The 24,138-nt window shown below is 43.9% G+C and overlaps 1 protein-coding gene across 2 annotated transcripts in view; it reads right to left on the bottom strand.

Moving 5' to 3' along the window:
- Positions 1-24,138, bottom strand: part of LOC8030117 — a 265,725-nt gene that overhangs the window by 22,767 nt on the left and 218,820 nt on the right. For both annotated transcript variants that reach the window (XM_042288815.1, XM_040218935.3), the window contains exons 9-15: positions 23,808-24,031; positions 21,012-21,162; positions 18,008-18,289; positions 16,202-16,409; positions 15,233-15,386; positions 12,717-12,836; positions 9,517-9,653 (exon numbers count right to left, since the gene is read on the bottom strand). In XM_042288815.1, coding sequence (XP_042144749.1) covers positions 9,517-9,653; positions 12,717-12,836; positions 15,233-15,386; positions 16,202-16,409; positions 18,008-18,289; positions 21,012-21,162; positions 23,808-24,031 — 1,276 coding nt within the window. The remainder of the gene's footprint in view (positions 1-9,516; positions 9,654-12,716; positions 12,837-15,232; positions 15,387-16,201; positions 16,410-18,007; positions 18,290-21,011; positions 21,163-23,807; positions 24,032-24,138) is intronic.

Below are 24,138 nucleotides of genomic sequence, written 5' to 3'. Positions count from 1 at the left end.
CGGCGATCGCTCACGAAAATTATCGACTCGTTGCTCGCTGAAGCGCGTCGTGGTACCGAAGGTGGCATTCATCAGCGGCCGTAGTTTAGTCCATTTCTGCTCAGCGCGAGCTTATGAATAGCCTCAACAATGGTCCTGCAACGTGCATTGCACACCACCAAGATTGCGGATGTTTTCAGAAGATACGTGGGGTCTCGTTCTCAGCCTGGTTCATCGTAACAAATTCGCTTTTGAGCCGGCAACTTTATGAATGTCCATTCTTATTTGCTACAGATGTGAGATTTCCACAGAACAAAGCAGTAAAACAGCCGTAGAGTCTTACCTTACTTATCGGAACTGCTCTTGCGACTTGATCAGTCGTACCTTTTGCTCTCCCGCGGTTCAAAATTTGCGCCACAAGATGGCCATGCAGACGATCACAAGGGTTGTCATCATGCTCGAGCCGGTAGTGTCGGTTACGTCGTAGACCCCCGAAGCCAAACCTTCAGATAGGATATCTACAAAACTACACGAGGCATCGAAAAAACAAGAACAAAGGACACCTCGTAACTCAGGGACACTTCCTTCACTAAATACCATCGTAACCCTAAAATGGAGAAAATGTACCGGAGTGCCACAATACATCCTTATGCACACTGATCTCTATGACAATTGCTGGATCGTGATTCCCCGCTTCGAGCCCACTGCGCGATTGAAGCCACCGGTCGGCCGTCTTACGAGTTCCGCTGAAGCGTTGTCAAGGCGGCGGTCACGTGACCTTTGCCTCTGTTTTCATGTGACCTACACACGGTAACCATGGTAACTGTCTAGGCTTGATAGCGCTAGAGCATATCTCGTAAGTTGGCCGACGGTGGCCTCACTTTCGGTGCGGGGAAACGCGATCCAGCAATTGTCATAGAGATCAGTGCTTATGCATATCTTGCACCTTACATGGAGGAACCACCGCCAATGTCTGCTCGGAGAGTGTCACACTAATCTATATTATACACAAAGAAGTCCTCTAACGGACGCGGCGTGAAACCCAGGTGGCGTGATGCGACGTCACCGCAACTGCGGCCATCTAGCGGGCGCTGCACGAGACTCGGCCCCCAATTTCTCAACGTCATGCCGAAATTCATTTTATGTAGGCTTAAATGACGGAAGTTAAATTGCTTTGAAACTTACCTCTCGCCTGCGCTGTAGAAAAAAAATGTCACAAGTACGGTAAGGCTGCTAATCTATGGTCTTTATCATACATCACACACCGGCGTATCCTTGCCGAGAAATACTAATCCTTCCACGAAGACGTGATTACGAGGCATAACCGGACAACACCGACCACTGAGGTTTTGAATTGCACGGTGCTACAACCCCATCTGAGAGAAGAAGCGCTTAGAGCCCCTCGACTCAAGCACGCGTGAGCGAACCTTGCACGCTTAAGAAACGAGGGGTATGACGTAGTGTCCAGGATAGCTAAGTTCGACATGGTACATGTTCCTTTTAAAAATACACGGAAGTGACGTCTTCACGTCTGATTGGTTGGAGGCAAAGTTGACGCCAATTTCCTATAGACCGACACGCTGTTTACAAACAAGCCCTCGTTTACCCACACCTGGTGTGCGCACCGCGCGTGCGCAGAAACCGAATTCGCGTGAAGTGAATCATCTGCGCATGCGCAGTGCCGTCGACAGCGCCACCGCAGCTGCGTGACGTCAGGGCCGCGTGTTGGTCTATAAAAATGCGGGTGGAGAAAACACCCCTCTTACCGGACGTGACATAATCGTGCCGTTTCGTTTTGTACCGACTACGTTTGGAACAGAAATTGAAAGGGGGGGGGGGGGGGTTTACGTGCCAAAGCAACGAAGGGCATCTGGCACTCCGCAGCGGAGGACTGAGGATTAATTTGGACCACCTAGTGCTTCAAAGAAGGCGCGTAGCGCGCATCCCGCATTCCTTGCAATATTGGAACAACTTTTTCTTTAATTAACTCTGAGATGTCTTACAGAAAGACCCCCAAAAAACGTTTGTTTTAACAACGCCCATTACGTTTCTATTATTTCTCAATAGTTTTAGCTGTCCTAGAGCAGATGCGACACCCAGCGACACAAGATTGGTTGCAGTCGCTTCACTAAACGCAGAAGCTGCTCCCCGCATTCTAGTAAACCCTGCCCCGTATTTCGTGCGCAGGGACGCCTCGGGGACTGCGTAGCTCCTTCCCCTCGCATGGGGTTGGCTTTGGACATCACTCAAATGGGTGACAGGTAGTGATGGACAGAATCTGCCGAACTTCAGGTTCGGCAAAGTTCGGCACATGCCGAACTTCTTAAAGGAAAGTTTGGCAAAGATTCGGCAAATGTCTGCGCACGCGCAAGAACGCGATGGGGCCATAGATTGCAAGTGGACGCCGTGCGGTCACCATCGCACAGTGTAGTACAACCAGCGGTCACGGCGAGGTGTGGGAGTAGGCAACACGGTAACTGTGCGTTTGTGAGCCTTTGCGAGTGTGGTTTTTAATTCAGTATATTTTTGCCTCAAGAACAGAAGATCAACCAGCAATTTAGGCAGTACACTGCGCAAGTGACGAATGATGCGATACACTCTGAATAATGTGATTTTCATTTCAACTTTCTAGTGATGCAACGAGGTAGTTGAAACATTGACTGACGATTACTTTAAAGCACTCCTCGGAATTAATAACAATCCTGTTTTCGGCTCACAAGTAGTTTGTGCCAACATAAAATAATATTGCTTTTTAATTAGCGTTCTTTTGCAGTTTTTATGCATCTGCATAAAACTAAACACAGAACTGTCATGCTCGACGTTGCACATTCGACATTCCTAACTCTTCCCATCTTCCTAAACGTCCGTGTTTGTCCCAAGATCAGAAACCGGCATTTTACAGGTTAAAAACAAGACGTTTCGGATATGGGACGCACACTTTTCATGCAAAGCTGACGTCATGTGACTCAAATCGAAAAACATGCATATTTACAATGATACTATCTCTTCTGGTGAAGGCTCAGAAATCGTTGAATTGGTTTTCGCGTACAAAACGGTGACTCCCAGAGAAAGTACGAATGCAGCGTTATCGCCTTTATTTGTACACACACTTGCAGGCGCGCTGATGAGACCTCAGGACTGAAACTCTCGTATCGTGATTCGTGACTGCGCCTGCTACTGTTTAGGCGTTACTCTCCCGTCGTTTTTTAACGCTTTTGACCCCTAAACATGTTCAACCAACTAGCCCAAATCCAAACCCTTCTACAACACCTGTTACAACCCAACCTCACTGTCACGCCACTTCTACAAGGAGTCACTATAAAATTGCCAGTAAACACACAAAACGACATCGATACCATTGTCTTGTAGAATAGCACCTTATCTACTAGGAACTGTGTCAATGTACATGGCATGTTGAATTTAAGTTAAGAAAAAACAACGTAAAACCTTTTTTTTTCAATGAAACAAAATATCAACGTTAAGTCTGGTAACGATGTATTTTTGCCGAATTTTTAGAAAGTTAATTCGGCTCCGAATTTTCGATTCGGCAAAAGTTCGGCCCATCACTAGTGACATGCGTGAAGTTCACCATGACGTAGAGGCGTCAAAGAAGGCAGAGCCGCAGTACATGTGTTGCTACCCTATTGAAAATTCTAATTTGTATGATATATTTCTTGTGTCCAAATAACACATATGAATCATACAAGAAATATAAGAACAAACAGGAACCATATAAGAACCATACAATAACTATATAAGAACTATATAAGATATATAGGAACACATAAGCACCATATAAGAATCATGTGAGGAGGGTCCTATATGTCTCTTATATGGTTCTTATATAGTTCTTATATAATTCTTATACTGTTCTTATATAGTTCTTATATATCTTTATGATTCATATGTGTTTATTGGGCACAAGAAATTTCTCATACAAATGACTTTTTTCACTAGTGTAGGACGCGTTCCTCCCTTCCTTGACGTCACTTTCATGTGTTTTTTTTCCCAAAATGTCAAACCTAGCGATCCAGGTGTCCATATGTTATGTAGCAAAAAGATAATCGGAGCCCGCCACCCGTTTCTTAAGTTGTCAGTGTCTACCACCTGTAGCCACTTCTTGGGCCTGACCTAAAGTGCCACCGGTTTCAATTGTGCTGCGCGTTTTCCTGAAAGCAGACAACTGTCACGACCAAAGCAACATCACTTAGACGACAGGGCCTAGCTGCGCATGGCGCCATCGTTAATAAAAGCCCGACCCGCCCCAAGCCGCAAACATACCGAAGCTCGACGGCGGTTGTGCAAAGCGGCAGACGCGTCCGGCGTCGCCGCGTGCCAGCGTCGCGCTCCTTGCGAGACGCTGCCTGCAAGTGACGACGCCTTGGGGGAAAAAAAAGCCTCGTCTCCCTGGTGGTATTGCTACGTGCATGATTGAGGAGATACGCTTCTCCGTTATTCTAAAAGGTTCTCGTATAGACCTTTCCATCGCTTATCACCCGGGCAAAAAATGCTGAGTCACTGACCTGTGGACGCACGCGCAGCGTCTGATATACCACGCAGCTGAGCAGCAGCGCATGCTCAGAAGGCGTTCCACAGCCCAGCAGACAAAGATAACAGCGCGCAGAAGGCGATTTTTGCAAAGGTCGATACTCTTATCCCGAGAGTAAACGATACGCGGAGGCCAAAATGACCTTGCCTAGTCAGTCCGCGATAGCTCTTTCCCGAACATTCTAGGTCGAATATTCGAGATGACGACCATACTAGATAAAAATCCCTGCGCCGTATTGCCGAGTAATTCACTGACTCTCTCTCGCGTTTGCCAGCTGTTACGCCGACGTACCGTCGCGTGCTGCGGCCGCCGCCGCCGACGCTGCTTTCTCGACGTCTGTACTTCTCTTTTTTGTTTTTTGTTTCTGGCACAAGTTCGACCTCCATTAAATCTTTAGTTCATTCCGTTTTCTCCTGCCTCTTCGTCTGTCATTCGCGACAGTATTCACTAAACTTCGAAAAACAGAGCACACAAACAGTTTTACCAGACCAACTTTATTTAGCAAACACTCCGGTACACAAACCACCACACTAAAATGTCATGGCTCTCATTCCTGTCATTCCGGCAAACGCGGCAAGTCTGGCATCGTGTCAGCCCTCACTGGTATTACTTCACCCCAAAAATATAGGAACGAAAGAAAGGTGGTGCTAAGTACAAAAACTGAAAGACTATACCCTCGAGCGATTATGTACATAGTCGGAATACACTCAAAGTACAGTGTGAGCGTTCTTGGCGACTCCGCGACAAGTTATAACGTGAAGAATGGTCCACACGAGACGAATGCATCACGTTTCTAGACTTTCTGTACATACTCATTTTTCCAAGTAGTTTTTAACGCAAAGCCGCGTAATGTTAAGCACTTGTCAACTATGATTCGCTGAAACTGGTTAAATTTGTATACTTCAAGATGACGGTAGTTAGGTAACAAAGTGTTCTTGAAAAAAAAAATTAATACACTCGAAAAAACATTCGCGACATTTTTTAGCGCGGGTATGTAAAAACTCCAGCCGCTGACTATACAGAGCGCTATTGCAAAAATAATACATATCTACAGGTACGAAATACTTTCGACATTAGGATACTGTTCATAACATCCTTTTCCTTCGTTCCAAAGAACTTCCTGTTAGGGGCTTGGTTACAGTGGCATCAGTTCTTTTTTCTCAGGAAGCTATGGCCAACTGCACTAAATTTGGCACATACGCCATGAGATGGCAAACTTGACGAAAGCGCTGGTGGCTAGTACTAGCAACAAGTTTTGTCTGTTTTGGCGGAACTTTCAGCGTAACTAACATATTAATAATCCCTTACTCCAGCAGTCGTGTCACAACTTTCGTTTTCTGTCTTAAAGCCATTCAGATCGACTTACAACTATTGCACGTCAGAACACGTATGGCGTATTTTGCACGCGCTATTCGTAACAGTGCTCTGACTGTCCTGTGGCCTTAACAAAAATGTCAACTTCGCTGTATTTACAAAACAATGGACGTATAGGAATCGAGTCACGCGCAAACAGAGAAATGTTAGCTTTTTCTCAAACTTGGGTCTACACCAAAGTTTTAAATGGGCAAAAAAAAAAAAACCTTTGCTCTTGTAATTGCAAGACATGATGGAAAATCCTGTTTAACAAAAGAAGGGTTCTTTCCAGAGTGTCCTAAAAGTCAACTTACAAGTGTGATCCCTCCGAGATCCGTCGGGTGTCCCATGTGTTCAATCTGATGGTTTTGCAAATTGTAAATTGACTTCATCCATTTGTGCGATGTTGTAACAGTAAGCTTGAGTGTAAAGAAACGCAGACTTTTTCACCTCAGAAATGAACATTCTGACAGTAATACTTGCTGCCATTTAAACTACAAAAGCAGTTTATGCCCTTGTCACATAAATAGTCAATAATGCCATCTACCGTAGTTATATCGTATAGTTGCAGTCCAGCGTCTAAATAATGTAGAACAAGCAGCGCCCATGACCACATGGGTTTTGATATGTAGATTTGGCAAAGCTTTCATAGTTTTGGCCGAAATAATGCAATTTTGCCAGAAAAAAACGGAACACCATGCTAAAAATATAGAAATTTGACCCAGGTGTACAAATTCCGACATAATAACTCGTGACACATCCACACGCCCCCACACATTAACATCATGTATGATTCGTTAATTATGAACTGCAAACATTCAATGTGAGCATGGAATACACAGCAACACGCCTATACTTACAAAGAACCGTGAAATCCTATACAGAAACTTTAGCGCGATGTACTACACATTATGTAGTACACACATGACAATCATTATACCTGCTAGTAGGGTTGTAAACATGCCGAGGTTATAGCTGCGTGTTAATAGCGAGAGCAATAGAAAAGTAATGGAGCTAATTTGCGAATGCTCCAAACTTCACAGAGGATACTTTCAAGAAATCGAGTTTCCACAGCTCCCGTGAAGACATCAAATACTCATACCATTCGCGTCAACTTTGATCACGAGACAGCTAACAAAACTCACAACAGGAACCGCCATAGCTATTATAAACTTTCACCAAAACATGTCTGGACTTAGTCTAGGATTGAAAAGAATCTAATTCCTAATCCATGAAGCTAGAACGGTTTTTAAGGCTATATTAATTTCTGGAATGTGCACCATGGTTCTTATCAACATCGTTCTTCACTATTTTCTTCACGTCCGGCCCGAAGCGATCTTCTCATTCTCGCAGCTGAGGAGGCACAAACTTGTTCAAAAACTTCTCCAGTGTCAGCAGGAATGTTGAGCATGTTCGACAAGACTGAGATCCCCGCGACGGGTTCCATTATTCACTCATGTCATGTGTTAAGTACAAAGCAATTCTGAAAATAATGAACCGAAAGTGGGGTTCATTCTAACGCAGGCGATAAGTCGCGGTAGATTCAGATTGATCAGCGATAAACAAACAAAAGCAAAAAATATTGAGTTAGGATGTATTTATATCGCCGTATGAGTTGAAACAAGTCAGCATGTTTCCTACAAAAGTTTTCAATTTATGTAACTTTAGAATGTACGCAGCAATGCTTTTAAAACTTTTGTATAACACAGCAGCTGTCACATGGTCTTTGTTGTAAAAAAGTGGTGCAATTTTGATTCCGTAACAATGATTTGTGCCGATTTTTACTTTTAGTTACAAAAACATTAGAGTAATACAGAAAAAAAATGTTCGAAAACAGTATGTCCGAATTGTTATTAAAGTACAAATCATGAGTAATCAGCTGACCCATTTGAGTCAATGCGATTCTCAAAATTGTTAAAATGCTCCTAGATAATACACACCATTCAACTGCTGCACAAAAGTCCCTGTCATAAAACTTGAAGCAAACATTTAAGCAAAAAATAAATAAATAAAAGCTGTGATATACCATTAAAACCTAAGTAGTTGAATGGCTAGAAAAAAATATTACTTCGGGAATCGCTTTGATTGGTGCTCCAAATTAATGTAAGAAAACTCTCTAATCAATAGATGGAAGTAAATTGCAAAGAGATTGCTAAAGTTGAGGTCTGATCAGGACTGATAAGACGAAAACAATGGTAACAAGTAATATAGGAATGAATGTCAGAATTGGATTTGCATTTCTATGGTGATAATGAATGAAAAGTAATTGTTTGGGCAAAGTCACCACTATAGTAAAGATTCAATTAGCACACAAAACCAATATTGAGTTGATGTGCTAAGCAAGCCTGAGGTAGAGAGCAAAATATCTGTATGACGTTCAGCAGAAGAAACAGTTCTAATATCGCACAAAAACACCAGAAAATGCCATCCAAGTATAAAATAGAATGATTGCAGTGAAGTGGAGAGGATTCGGATATTCATGCAAACGTCACATTACTTGTAATCTCAAGCTTTTTACGTACCAGGCATTTTAATTTCATACTCATAACACCATGAATGGGAGAAAGCACATTTCAAATATTACTGTCATTTGCAGATAATGAAATACTAAAACATAACCACAAAAAGTACCCTGAGCAGCTTGCAAACAAAACTTTGCACCAAAAACACAACATTATCTACCATATGACCAGGTTGCAAGAGAATATATCTCTGATGTAGCCAGAAAACAAAATTAATGCGGACTAGATATATTAGATTATTACATTTTGATAATGAAAAAGTTGTATACTGGCTAAAATCTTGAATAAATTAAGTAAGCGAACGTGTCACTGATTTAAGCACGTGGAATGTTCTTACAGATTGCAAATATATTGCAAGACTTACCTAAAGTCATCTATTGAAAATCTTTTATACGCCATTATGTTTTTTGTATCACTGCTCTCTTATACAGAATGTTTCAAAGCACAATACTTTAAATGTGAGAATTTTGTTGACAGTTCATAAACCAGCATTGTTTGTCAAGACAGGATGATCTCCCGATCTCTACAGTTGGCATTTCTCGTTCGACAGCCTGCAAATGGGTCGAAGGCAAACCATGCAAAGCATTACAAATAACACCAAATAAATGAAAGTACTAAATGCCACAACAATAGGGCAGTAAAGTGTATGATGCATGCCTAAATAGCAGATGAAGGTCAGCATTTTTAACCAATGGTATTGCAATCCTATTTTATGCTATTGACAATAAGAGTTCCACAATCGTCGTGATCATTGTTGAATATAATCAAGAACAAAGGAAAATGTTTCTGACACTGAGCTGTTAGGCCTTATCATCTGAATTAAACTTTCACACTTTCCATCAGCTGCCAGTTTCTAGATAATTTAGGATTGGTGATTCATCATTAGGAGCACAAGTCAATAGACACACTCCTTGTAAACAACTGAAGCAGTTTAAGTATTGACTCAGCCCAGAAATAAGGTCAAATATCAATCGCAAGCCATCAGAGACACAAAACATCACACTGTCAAGCATAAGTACATTTGGAAAAATGCAATTCCCAGCCAAAGACTGAATCTGCCGGCTCATAGCAGCTGGTCGATGACGGGGTACAGCAGAGACATGTGCTCAGCACCTTTTATGGGCAGCTTGTTGACAGAGTAGTGATGAATCATCTCAGGGATACTCTCAAAGGGCTTGCTGAACTGACCCAAGATGAATTTCCCATCTTCATTGTGCACTATCTTCATGTGCATGAAGCCTCGTGCGCTCCTGGTCAGAGAAAAGGGACAGAAAGCAGTTTTAGGTAAAGTACACATCAAGCGTACTTCAAATTTCATAAAAAGTGATTGGTAGAGTTTCAGCTTTCACTATTATAAACAAGGAAACTTGGTAGAATGCACATACCATAAACTCCCAAAATTTGGTAAGGACGCCCACCCAAAATGAAGAGATTAGTGGTGAAAAACATGGCGGTGGGCTATCTCCAAGAATGTGATAGCAAAACTTTATAAAAAATGAGTGATAAACACACGGGCTCCCGCTATGAACTAGATATTTGACCCGAGAACTGATGCCATAGATTGCGGACAGGGAAATTCGCGTTTTACGATTAGACAAACATGCGGGAAATTGCTAGGAACTCCTGTATTATGGGAAAGGATATTGCAGATTGTGGGGCGCTGTAGGTCGCGCTTCGCGTCGCGAAGAACACGCGGAAACCCACAGCGAATTCGCATGACATGGGAACTAATGCCGCAGATCACGGACGCAGCAGATTTGCGTTTCACACTGCAATAAAGACGCCGGAACCCGCTACTAAAACTCGCGAAATCGTGGACAGAAAACGCGGAAACTCCCTGCGAATTCCTTTTGGGAACGGATATCGCAAATCGCGCACGCAGCAGATTCGCGTTTCACGGTGCGATAAGCACGTGGGAACTTGATACACACTTGCGTGACACATGAGCTAAGATCGCGCGCGCAAATCGCGGACGAAAATGCGGGAACCCCGTACGAACTGGCGTGTCACGGGAACAGATACTGCGGACTGTGGACAAAGCAGATTCACACTTCACGATGGAATAGGGTGACCACCTTCCTGCTAGCGAAATGCGGGACGCGGGGGGGGGGGGGTAGTGGAATTTTATTAACACACACACCACGAGCCGAGGCTTTGTTAATACATTTAACATCACGTGCTGTTTATACACCTGCTAATAGTATTGCAGCAATTAAGCTCAATTAAGTTTTACTAAAAGTAATATATCTCTTATGGTAAATGTGTTATTAAATGTGTCGAAGTTGAAAACATAAATATCGACTGTAGCAGAACTCAGTGCATCAGATAAAAATAAGAAACATTAAATCTCTTTCGGGTTATTGTTTCTTGTCAACGCTTGCTTTTATCAACATAGTCAAACACAAAGTTTTAACATCATGTTCTTTTTCGACCGTTCCGAGTTGCAGGCTCTGCCTTCTGTGGCTGTGTTCACTAAAACAAAGATCCACAGAAACCCTTTTGCATTGACAGAGCTATTTGAAAATAATGACAATATTTTATATTGAAACTTTTGGCAAACAATCTTTCTCAGAATAATTTGCCAGCAAGGGGAGAGGCACAGCGGAGCATGCGCGTCGGTTCTCCTTCAAGAACGACGGTCGCTTCCCGGAATGCTTGGATAGAAAATGGTGTACCATTGCGATTCACACGATTACCAGCGACCTCCGGGCTTCGCCATGCCCCATTGTTCGGTAGCGCTATAAGTTGCAGAGTGAATTTTACTACAGTATAAAATGCGGGACATTTTGAAGATTTGGGAATTCGCTTGCGGGACGCGGGACACGAGCCCTCAATGCGGGACAGTCCCGCGAGTCGCGGGACGGGTGGTCACCCTACGATGGAATAAACCCGCGGGAACAGCTCGCGTGTCACGGAAACCGATACAGACTCGCTTGTCACACATAGCGGTACCACAGATCGTGCGGTTGATGTGGTTCCCGTCGGACATAACGTTATGTCCGATGGGAATAGAAAAGTGGGTGATATTTCGGAATTTTCATATTGTGGATATTTCGCCACAATAACAAGATGGGCAATCTCTGGGGGGTTGGGCGTTCATGGGAGATTTTACGGTATGAAATGAAATGTCACCATCTTGTTCCTGCTAAACATCAGTGCATTAAATATTCATGCATTACTTAGAAAAAAAAGACAAAAAACACAGCAAAGTGTTACACAACAAAAATCTGCATTAATCCGTTAAGCTGTGAGGTGATACCATCAGTTATTTTAAAACATTATTTATATCCATGTTCAACTAAGGAAACTAACTTTGAAGTCAAGTATTGTGTTGTCCTAGAAAATTACTAGAAAAATTCCCTTGAAGCAGAGTACAAGTATGTGCTACTTGAATTCACTTGGAATAAGGTATAATTGCACAAAACCTATTTGAGAGTCCCAAACTAATAAAATGGAATGATCGCGCCTTTGCAACTTCATGTCTGTACACCAGGAACTTTCAAAAGTAAGCCTAAATTGCTGCTGTAAAGTTATAATTTTACAAACTTGCCATAGGCTTTGGTGTAATATTTATCACCTACATGTAAAACATAATGTAAAAGAAGGGATCACACCTGGCTAATTCAGTATTTTAAGTTAGTAATTTAAGTTAGTATGTTAGATGTTCCTAATGTAATAGCTACGATGGTTCCCCGTGGCTGTCAACAAAACAAAGCCAATTACGCAGTTACTATTTCTTAAACAAGTCCAAATTTGAGACCCAGCTCACTTCGCTAATCTGCAAATTTTCCATTTTGATGATTTAGCAGAGACTGGGTCGAGAAAACTAGAAATATCAACCGTGGAAGAGACAGAAGGAAGTATCTCTCTTCCACGGTTGATATTTTTAGTTCTTTTGCCCCTGTCTCGGTCAATTCATCCAAATTGTTAATATACATTCCAGCTCGCTTGCGCTCTCACAGTAATTTCTACCAATTTCGTTCCCCAATGTTTACAAGAGAAGGCGAGTAAGCAGCGAAAGACATGAGGGCAAGTGAGGCAGATAATCATAACCCTATTGTGCACCGACTTCAGCACATAGCTGAAAAGAGATTTACACTGATGGCTGTACTCTAGTTTTCGTCTTATATATTATTAAAAAGGATGTAGTAAACCTAAAACAGGCATATAAGCTCAACATCATTGGGGCCTACACATGGAAATAACAGAGTGATAATGTAATTAAACCGCTGATGTAGTAAAATAATTTTTAGCGGTTCTATACTCAACCTCTTGACTCAGTATTTGTACAAAGAGTTTGCAAGACCACTTACTTCAGGGAGAGTGAGTAGTCATGCTTCGAGCTTTCACTATTGCGAACAAGGTAACTCCCTTCTTTCAGGACCCTGAGCAAATTCTCGGCGTCAAGTCTGCTGATAGATCCATGGTACCACCTGCAAGGGAAATGTAGAAAAGACAAAACAATACATCTTATACCAGACATTCTGAGATTTATTAAAAAAAGCGAATAGTAAACTGAATATTCATAAATCATTGCTGTTTTCATGTTATGTTATCTCATTGATTAAAGCTGTAACACTGAAAGCTTGAACCAAATGAAGAAACCTCGTTATACTGCATTCAACACATAAACCCTACGCTCCCAAAGGTACTGCTAAAAGCACATAGCTCCTCGAAACACTTGTTTTCACAAGCAATTGTGCAGGTGAAACGGTTTCTATAACTCCTCAAGCCTCTCAGAATGCTGAACAGAAGTCCTGATATAATGTAGTTATTGTAATATATATTAAAAATGCTGAGGGTCCTGCCAAGATCCCTTGAATGAAGAATTTGACAGACAAACCCTCTTTGAGCTTATATATACCTGGTGTGCATATCACTTCTAATCCTATTTAGGGCACCATATACCATATATTATGGTTGCCGAATGGGCCACGTAAAGCCCAACTGCAACACTCTTAATTACTAAAATATATCTTGCGCAAGTGCCTTGGTTCACTTGAAATTAAGATAGGGTATATGTAGGGTGTGTACTTTCCGGTGTTTATTTGTGAGAAAAATCGGCGGATATTTGTCGGTGTTTATTTATTTTCGAAACACCGGTGTATTTCAGTGGAACGTCTCACGACGAGGCTAAAATCGGTGATTATCGGTGGAAAAAAATGCGATTGATCACAGACAGAGAGTTCTAATTTTATTCACATATTTCATGCACTTCTCGAAGAAGCATATATTTCTCACACTTGGTTATTATAGTGGCTGCAAGCATACTTCGAGAGGCTTGCATCCGTCATGGCAGCACGTTCCTTGCGGTTCACAACCCGCAATTTTGAAAACACACGCTCCACATTTTCGCTGGACACAGGAAATGCCAAGATGTCCAGCCAGGCTTGGGACAGTAGTGGCCAGTCAGGTAAATGAAGTTTCCAAAATAACACTGGATCAACGATAATAGTCACAGCATACTGGCGGTCACAAAGAAACTCTGATTCTAGGTCACTCAGCCAGCTCTCGTCTCGGAGGACCAGCCGATAGATACTTTCATAAGGCACAAATCCCTCTGGCAGCTCCACGTTCATGCACGGATTAACAATTGGCACGCGGAACCAGAACGACAATTCATCCATGAAATCTGTAGCGTAGTCATCCTGAGCTTTCCGCTTACTTGCCATCCCGGTGGCCTTCTACTCCGCGTGACGACGAAGGGAAGCAAGTCTCAGGTTGAGAAAACCCGCAGACGCGGGACGGACGCGCCTTCTCAAACACGCCTGCAGATGTTTTTACAAAACGGTTCTTTTATATACAGCGAAAAACTCCCCCGCCAACAAAACCCTTTTTCCGTTTCCCCAAAAGCCCATGGAAACTAAACAGATAACAAGGAACGCATCTCGGTTCTGAAAGCTCAATAGCCCTGTACGACACGGATGTTGGTAGTGTCTTCCAGGAACCACAGCAACATCTGAATACATGGCTTTCACCGATATTACTTGGCCAGACACAATGGGAAAAAGGCACGTGAGAGCGTACCCTCCGCTGCGTTAATTTTTCCACAAAAGGGGGCCATGGGCGACACAATGGGGGAAAGGCGTGTGAGAGCTTAGCTTTCACTGCGTTAACTAGACGCTTTTCACCCCCCAAAAAGGAGGGCGGACTGACGTTACGTGCAAGCCATGCATACACTGGAAGAATGCAGGATCCACGAGATAACACGTTTGACGAACCTCTACGGGGAAAGGGTTTCGCTAGGTCGGAAACGTGCAACGACCGGTGTTTTTCGGTTTTAACCGGGGCGAAAATATCCAACCACCGGTGTTTTTCGGTTTTAACCGATTCTGTATTTTTGTCACCGACGGATGTTTATCGGTGTTTTTCGGTTAAAACCGGAAAATACACACCCTAGGTATATGACAGCAATGCAAGACCAAACCTTATTGCTCAATAAGTGAAAAGTGAAGTAACCAACATAAAAGAACCTAAACGCTGCGTAGCTTTGTCAACCCGCCATAAAAATTCTCGTCTAAATTTACTCTAAAAGATTTACCATCTTATGCAAATTATTGGCAAGGAAATAATGCATGAGCTATCTTGCTAGGCAGCTTGCCTCAATCACATCTATTGGGCTGGCACAATAAGATCAAACACAAACACACTCAACCTCAGATTCATACCTCAAGCATAAATTGACATGACACAAATTTTCCATTTTAAATTGCAGTTATTACTGATGTTTTGCTGTTTGAACAAGCTCTTCTCCCGTTAATTCAACTGCGAGCTTTTTTGTGCATTTACTGCCTTCTATGCTGAGAGTCATGATTGGGTAAATACTCACCCCTGCTTCTCAAGTGCAACGCTTGGGTCAACCTTCTCTCCCACAACGCTCAGAGCGGCGCAACCAAAGTTTAGTGTAAGGTTGTGCCGCGACCGCTTTGGCGAGTTCGATGCGTTCAGGTTCAGGTTTAGGTTTAGCGACGGTCGCGCTGGCGCTGCAAAAAGTGACCCAGAAGAAATGCATCACACACCCTCCAAAGCAACATGACAGTGAAAGTTTTTTTCACACTGTACTGTGTGGAAACACTTGACCGCTCCTGTAAAGGAGTGATCAAGTGTATGGGGATAGAGAGGAATGCTTAAAAAATGAAAGAGTTTCACAGGAGAACAGGCTCTAATGAATGGGGGTTCTGAAAAGGCTGCCTTTCTTGAAGTTTATACTTTATTCTTTTGTGGATGTTCAGACAACAGAAAGTTAGACAGCTCCGATCGGTGTCTAGAGTCTCTGTTCTATAAAAGAAATTTAACCAGTGCAGTCCATACAACTGCTAGCTTGGGATCTTCAACGTGCATCATGCCATAGTCCTGTACGACCGCACGCAGGTACAATGATCACCCAGGTCGAAACGGGCAGGGGTAGGGATTGAACAGGGATCTCTGGGTTCTGCAGTGCCAACTTTCACTCTGCACGCTTTGAGATGCGGTGCGTTAACCGGCCCCCCAAAGGAAGTCTCTTCACCCCGTAATTTCCATGTCACTACTAAGAGACGCCAACATATTTCTATCCAGCTGGAGGTGCTAAACAACGTCAGTTTTAAGATGCAATTCTTCCACATATTTCTAGAGGCAGTGGTCTCAAATTTCTCTGAGCTTTTTTTTCAGCTGCAGAGGTAAAACTACATTTGATTTATAAAGAAATGCTAAGTATTAATTTTGGAGCAAGAAAATTTCTAGAGAACTTTGCCGCAGTCAGGCTTAACGTTGATGCTCGCTTTGTACGAATGGCGATGTCCTATTCAAGGTAACCCACCATTGGGCCTGACAGGTGCCGGAGGCTCCATCGCGATGGACGTAGTTGAGGAGGATGAAGAGGATGCAGTAGTTGCTGATGCAGATGATGAGGCAGCTGCACTTGACGAAGGAGCTGGGCTCGCACAAGGAGGCTCCCTGGATGAGCTTGCAGTTGGAGTAGAGGCAGCTAGCGCAGCTTCTGGAGACGGTAGCCTCATCACCTGCGTCTGCAACAGAAGCATTCCCTCGAGCGAACGCTACCTAATCCAGCAATTGCGTACACAGCATAGTCCACCACAACTGACCACATTCAAAATACTGTAGGATCTCCTTGATACGATTTTCACAGGAATCAAGAAATGAAACATCATATGTAAAAATCACATCGTCTCAAATGGGCTCCAAAAGGTAATAAATTCTGCATACACACATAATGAGAAACTTGTCCAGATCCCGGAGGCAGTGCTATGCAGGCGTTCGCGGAGATATTGCATTGCCTCGGAGATTGGCCCACTTTGTCTTATTTATTAAAAAAAACTATTCGCTTGAGGTTTTTTGGAATTTTCAGTTTCGGTGTCCTTATAAATATCAAGTGTCAAAATCTAAATTGCGACAGCTCGCCTCCGTAGCCATAACCAGCCGCCGCGTGGCTACCGCGGTCGTTGCGTGGAGTCACATGGCATCTGACCATGACCCCTGCGGCTGTGCAACAGGTCGTTAGTGGCTGATGAGAATGTAATTTGCGCCAACTGAATACAAAGGTATCATTTTTTAAATATTATCCGCCAAACCTACTTTTGCTGTTGTACTCTCTAATTTCAAGAAACATATATGATTGCATCAAAACTAAAGCAAGTATGCAGGCAACCTGGTTGGATACTGACACGGTAACCGAGGAGCGGAGAAAAAAACGGGACGGACAACACGAACCTCCAATTAAAGCATTGTGTTGTCTGCCCCCCCCCCCCCCCCCCCCCCCCCCCGCTCCTGGGTTACCATGTCATGATCGTTATTACTGTATCTCAATACATTGCTTTTATAAAACATTGTCCAGGAATGAAAGAAAGTATTATGCATAATGTGTTATCCAGAATCGCATCAACGAGATTAAACTGTATAGTACATAACGTGCATATTACAAAGGTTCTCCGTAGAACAGAAAAATTTCAGTGCCCGATAAGCTGAACATACAGAATGAGTAAACCGTTCCAACAAACCTTGACTCGGTTAATGTGGAGTTCATTCTAATGAGAAGAGAATGCGACGTGATATTTATTCGAACCTAATTACAAATGAATTGCTGACATTTATTGCATATACGAATATGCTGCTGAACATCAGTGGTCTTTGTCCCCAATGACGCTGATAATTCACATTTACGGGCTGATTGTCGGACAGCAGTACTAATGCGAAAGAATGCATGTACATCAAAGCAGGGGTTACATGGATGTATATATTTACCTGTACCAGTTTTCACATTGTTATTTTTCCAGGCAAGCATTCCACTTAGACATTTTACTGATCTATTTCCATGAAGCTGGATGACCAACTTTCATGCGCATATGCAACATCAAATTCGGAACGTTTTCGGAAGCTTCTCTTTTTAACCCCAAACACCAAACTACCAGCTGCCTCTATAGTCATTGACGAAATGAGAACGGCAGAGCATGTCTTCTGAACACCCGGCCTGCAGCACAAGGTGGAAGGCATGAACCGCGTGTTTTGGCTGCATGTGCGTCCTCGTGCACGAAGTCCCTTCCTGCCATTCCCATCTTGTCAGTGACTGCGTGTTCACCTCGCCCCAGCGTTTTTTTTTCCTACTTACGCCATTGGCCTGGGTAGGGGAGTGAAGTGCCGGGGGCTTGGCAACCCTGTGACCCGGCACTTGGGGCGGGGATTCCGTGTGCTTCAGCCTCGGCAAGTCCCAGGGCCGGTCGTAGTCGCCCTCAGGCCGCGTGTCCGAGCTAGGGCTCTGACTGTGCAGCGGCTGCGGTTGCGGCTGCGGCTGCGCCTGGAAGGCGCCCCGGCACGCCAGCATCCGCTTGTCCGCCGGACGGCGGTCTGCGTTGACATCCGTGGCGGCGTCTACGCTGGAAGACGGCGTCGGCTGTGGCAAAATAGGAGAAAAACGTGGTGAGAATGTCGCCTTCGCGGATACTTTTAATGAGTGCCAGACTGATGTGCTGCTACTTAAGTACTTCCGGTTCGGGTTATATTGTACCAAAGGCTGAAAACTAGTCAGTAGTTGCGTGGAACAGCCATCAACAAAAGGAAGACAGACAAAGTGCAAAGACATAGCCCTTTGCTTTTCATGTCTCCTGAACCACTGACACAGATCTCATTGTAATTGTTATTGCTGCTATTATTCGAGTGATAATTAGAAGGGCAGAATCTTTAATGAAAAATTTTATATCTATAAGACATCACTTGGTCCAATGAATGAATATGATTAAATAAGATCATGTAAGAACATCAAAAACCTTAAAGACATATAAGAACAATATAGAATTATATAAGAAGTTATAAGAAGCTTTTTATCAGTTTCTTATATCTTTTTATAAAACCTTATACTGTTCTAATATGTTCTTATAAGGCTGACGTATAAGAGCAAATATGCTCTTATATGATCTTATTTGATCATATCCGTTTATTGGACAAGAAAAGTTATAGATATAAGATTTTTCACCAAGAGTAGCAATGGGCATTTAGCAGATCAAATCAAAGACTGCATACCCTATAGTATCAGGTCTTGAATACCCAACCATCACCAGCAAAAACCTCTTGCAATACTCATTTTAGCTTTAGACACATTTCTAACTCACATGTGTGTGACATATGTTTTCACAGTGGGAAGTTAGCTTACCCTAGAGCCGCAGCTGACATCTGTTCTACAAAGTAGAGCACTGCACGGGCCGGAATTTCTAGGCCCGGCCCGACCCGGCCCGGTAGAGACAGGGCCCGGACCCGGCCCGAGCCCGACAGAATTTTTAATTTCTAGGCCCGGCCCGACCCGGCCCGGAAGAGACACGGCCCGGGCCCGGCTCGAGCCCGACAGAATTTTTAATTTCTAGGCCCCACCCGACCCGGCCCGATGGCTGTAGCCCGAAACAACCCATTCCTGTTTGAACCCGTCCCGTTTCGACCCGTTCCCGAAACGAGCTCCCCATTTGAACCCGTCCTGTTTCGACCCATTCTTTAAACGCCCTTCCCATATGAACCCGTCCCGTTTCGACCAGTTCCCTAAACGCCCTTCTCGTTTGAATTTGTCCTCTTTCGACGCATTCCTTAAACGCCCTTCTTATTTGAACCAGTTTCCGAAACACCCTTTGCGTTTGAACGCGTCCCGTTTCAACCTACTTTTATAAGGCCCTGCACATCGAAACCTCTTCGCAAAAAGTCACCATCGTTCTACGCTTGGTCTACGGACCTTTTCTGTTTAAGAATATGTCCTGAAGTAGCTTTACATCTCAACGCGTTCTTAAAATATACAACCCTTTCAGGCAAGCTTAAGTTTAATATATTCCTACTTAACCCCTTAAAACGTTTTTTTCAAGATGGCTCCCAAAACGTGCAAGCGTGGAACGGAATATGTACACTGCGCGACACTGATACCGCGAACACGACGTTGGCTCTTTTTTCGAATTTTACTTCGAATTTGTGTTAGTAGGCGCCAAAGTATACCGCTTAGGTCTGTGGTCCAGATGAGCACTTCTAAATACATTCATACTTTTAAAAACAGCGTTTTGATTCTATGAGATAAACATAAAAATACGACGATCGCTTGTTCGCGCTAATATAGTGTCGCGCTCTGTGCAGTAAGGGAGTCTTACCGCCGAATTCAGAAACCTCGCTCAAACTACACTGAAACGGAAGGGCCCCTCCACTTCCTCGAGGAAGGCGCGAGGGCCGGCGCTGGCCAATGGCGACGGCGGATCCGTCCTCGCGATTGGCCAGCGCCGGCCCTCGCGCCTTCCTGGAGGAAGTGGAGGGGCCCTTCAGTTCGAGTGTAGTTTGAGTGAGGTTTCTGAATTCGGCGGTAAGAATAACGTACTCAAGCACTTTGGGCAAGCTAAAATCAGCATCGCCATAGGTTTTACATCGCAACGCTATTCTTACGGTACCCAAAGCACTTGCGTACGTTTTTCTAAATCTTCCTAATAGTGAACTAGATATTTTTGAGAGCGATGAATCAGACAAGTTGACAAGCACATGACTGGGACTTTATTTTGTTTACAATTTATAACACTGAACCCTCGCTCACACGGAAAAAGCTTGAAGGCTTTCTAGCTTCAAGACGTATTTTAGTTATTATTTTTAACGACGCTGTAGTGATTTGCACTTCGCTTTTTTTTTGTATTCAATGAACCTAAAAGATTAATGAGCAAACTTCTTGCTATCAACAATAATTTATGATTTACGGGACAAGATTGCCCAGGCACAGCCCGGGCCGGCCCGGGCCGGCGCGGCCCGAGAAATTTTTTGTTCAAGCCCGAGCCCGGCCCGGGCCCGTTGAAAATACCTGCTACCCGGCCCGAGCCCGGCCCGCGGGCCGGGCCGGGCTCGGGCTTTCGGGCTGGCCCGGGCCCGTGCAGTGCTCTACTACAAAGTGCATAATTTAGGCCATCTACTAGTTCGACTGCAAACCAGGGAAATCGGGCATGCCTCATTTCTGCCGATTTTGCAGGTTCATTGCCAATGAATGCCCATCGTAATTTACACTTATAACCGACACATATGAAATACTTTGAGACAAGACATAAAAAGTGAAGTGGACAAGGCCATTAGCTCTGAGATAAAATGCAAGGGTTTCATAGAATCAAGCTTGCCACCTTGAAAGCGACTCCATTGAGAACGGTAGGAGGAGCAACGGCGACAAGGCGTCCCCGCTTTTCCTCCGGCTTCCGGGGACTGTCGGAGGATGAATTGGAGAGGCTGTCCACAGACGCAGATGCTCTGAAACCCCCAGGAACATCTTGGCCCCTGACAAAGGAAAAACAAAATTCCTGAAAATTTGCAATTTTACAGGGCTTGCGAAAGTATAGATCAAAGGTTACCAAACATTTAAATCTTGAGGGACTCTTATCTGCCTTATCTGCCTTAAATGACAGCCAAAGAGCACCTCCTAATCTTGGAAGCCAAATGCCTACTGGCAGTAAAGCAGTGCAGAAGCCTGCTGACTTTGCATACAATAATTAACAGCGCATAAAGTCGGGGGGGGGGGGGGGGTTGGGGGGGGGTCTCAGACCCCCCACCGATTTTGACGGGACTGGGGGGTCTGAGATCATTTTCGAGAGTAGATCGAACCGTCGCGTCCTTAACGGCAAAGTTGAAAACTGAACCCATGGTCACAACATGAATTATTTGGGCGTGTTTCTAACGCAGCGCTTGGCTGACGTAGCCGAACGCTGTGTCAGTGTTTGGATGCATGTGCCTGTCATTAGTTTGAAGACAAGCTACTTGTCAAAGTACCGTATTTACTCGCAGAATGAAAGCACTTTTTTTTCCGAAAAATCGATGCAAAGTTAGGGGGGGGGGGGCGTTCATTACGCGAAGTAAAATTTTTGCGTCCGTATTTACTCGCATAATGAACGGACATTTTATCCTGAAAAATCGAAGTAACTTCTTATCTCTTTGCGCGCGGCGCCCCGACCCCGTAACCAAACTAAGCTCTGCAAAAAAAAAAAAAATTTTTTTCATCTAGCTTTTTCTTTTTTGTTTCTTTTGCCGCCTTTTGCAATTTTGCAAGTTGTCTTGTTTGCTTAGGCGAGGGCTCTCCGCTTATCTTTCTTATCTCCTTGCGCGCGGCGCCCGACGCACGACCCCTCCCGTAACCAAACTGCGCTGTGCTACAAAAAAAAAAAAAAAGCTCACCTTTTTTTGTTTTTTTTTCTCAGTTCCGTGGGGTTTTTGTTTTTCTTTTTGCCGCCTTTCGCAACTGTTTCGTTTGCTTAGAGGGCTTCTCCGCTCCTCTTTCTTACCTTCTTTGCGCGCGGCGCGCGACCCCCCGTAACCAAACTGCGCTGTGCAAAAAAAAAGCAAAAAAAAAGCTCCTTTTTGTTTTTGTTTTCTCTTAGTTATAATGGTTTTTTTCTTTCTTTTTGCCGCCTTTCGCAAGCTGTTTCGTTCGATTAGAGCGCTTCTCTTTCTTACCTCCTTGCGCGCGGCGGCGCGCGAACCCAAAGTCCAGACTGCGGCGTGCAAAAAAAAAAAAAAAAAAGCTCCTCTCCATGTTTTTTTTTCTTGCTTCCGTTGAATCTTTTCGAATTTTTTTAACGCCTTTTGCAAGGCGTTTTGTTCGCCCACACTGCCATGCATTCGCGACCTCGCTGGCTGCACCAGGATAGAAAAGTGCGTTCATTTCGCGCGCGTGGAGGGAGGGGGTCAAAATTGTGACATCCGAGTTGGGGGTGCGTTTATTACGCGAGTGAAAAAAAAAGTCAAAATTTTGCGAGCCGACTTAGGGGGTGCGTTCATTACGCGAGTGCTTTCATTGTGCGAGTAAGTCCCCCCCCCCCCCCCCCCCCCTCCCATCTGCACTCCCGCCGAGGTGACCACAACAGAAACCCCCTACCACGGGCGGGAGACAAAGTTCTGGACTAGTTATCACACATTGTGCATTTCAGTCGTATGCATGCATCATCTCAGATCTTCTAAAACAGGTATTACACTGGAAGACCACCGTACTTAGGGGCAGGCCTTGGAGAATCTCTGCATCATTAAAAACCAGGGTGGAAAAAATCGTGATTTTTTTAGTAAATCCGGTTTTTGAAGTTACAAGTAAAATTATCTGATTTTGGCTAATTTGATTGAAATCACTGTAGCTAGTAAAAGTGATTCATTATCACTCTATCTCTATTTGACATGGCAGATTGATTGATCAATCTGTCCAATCAGTGAAAAGAATGTGGACGAAAATAGTGTAAATTAAAAGTACAGCATAATTCAAAATGCTTATTGATGTAAACCCTGCCACACCACAAAAAAGCAGCTTCATTTTCTTGCTGTGAAAAAGATTTATTTGGTTTTTCTTTCACGTACTGATCTCCTTGCAATATCACAGTATTTTCCTTGCATTTTTTTTCTTCCTTCTGCTTTTTGATTATCTGGTAGTAGGGCATTACATACCTTACAAAGTGGAATGTACAAAGAATGTTCGATCAACTTTCCAGTTTTACCAGAAGAGACCGCTGTTTACTCATTTTCAGCCTGAACAAGCTGGTGACGGTTTAACATTTCGGACAAAACCCCGAGACTGGGGGGGGGGGGGGGGGGGGGGGGGAAAGGACAACAGAACACAAAGTCTCAAACTTTGTGTTGTGTTGTCCTTTTTCCTCCCGTCTCGGGGTTTTGTCCAAAACGTTTAGATATTTCTTGCTTGACAATTATTTTATTTAATAACAAAACAAATACACACAGAATGCATTAAAAGAATTAAAAAAAATAATAAAAATATTTTTAGGATTATTTGTTCGGGAAAGGTTTGATTTAAATCATAACTGGAAAACCAGTGTGATTTAAATCACAATATAAATCATCTCGATTTCCTTCACCCTGCTAGGAAGCGAGTTTGAGAATCCATGATGCGAGATATTTGGCCAAAGTTTCGGGTGCGCGGCTGTCCTTACTGAGCTCCGTTGTGCAGTGCGCCGAGGGCGTGTGGAAGGGGCGGGGCGTGCCGGCCTCGCTTCTCGTCGGGCTTGCGGGGGCTATTGTCCGACGAGGAAGACGAGGACACATTGTCCGACGACGTTGCCTGGAACCCGTTGAGCAGCACGGGTGCGAGCGCCATGGGCTCGCCCTCGCGCCGGTGATTGTGCCGCGTGCGGCGCACGGGCTCCGATGGAAGCACCTGCAACAGCATTCCAGATCATTCGAATGGCATTTGAAAATTGCCAATATTATACATGTTGAAGCTGGAATATTTGGAAATCGAATATTTGCAAGTGCTCAAATTCG

This window comes from Ixodes scapularis, unplaced genomic scaffold (genome assembly GCF_016920785.2).
Source record: "Ixodes scapularis isolate PalLabHiFi unplaced genomic scaffold, ASM1692078v2 PGA_scaffold11__112_contigs__length_91849675, whole genome shotgun sequence".
NCBI classification, from domain to species: domain Eukaryota; kingdom Metazoa; phylum Arthropoda; class Arachnida; order Ixodida; family Ixodidae; genus Ixodes; species Ixodes scapularis.
Note: the sequence above shows the minus strand (reverse complement) of the source record. Positions and strands in the feature narration are given on the sequence as shown.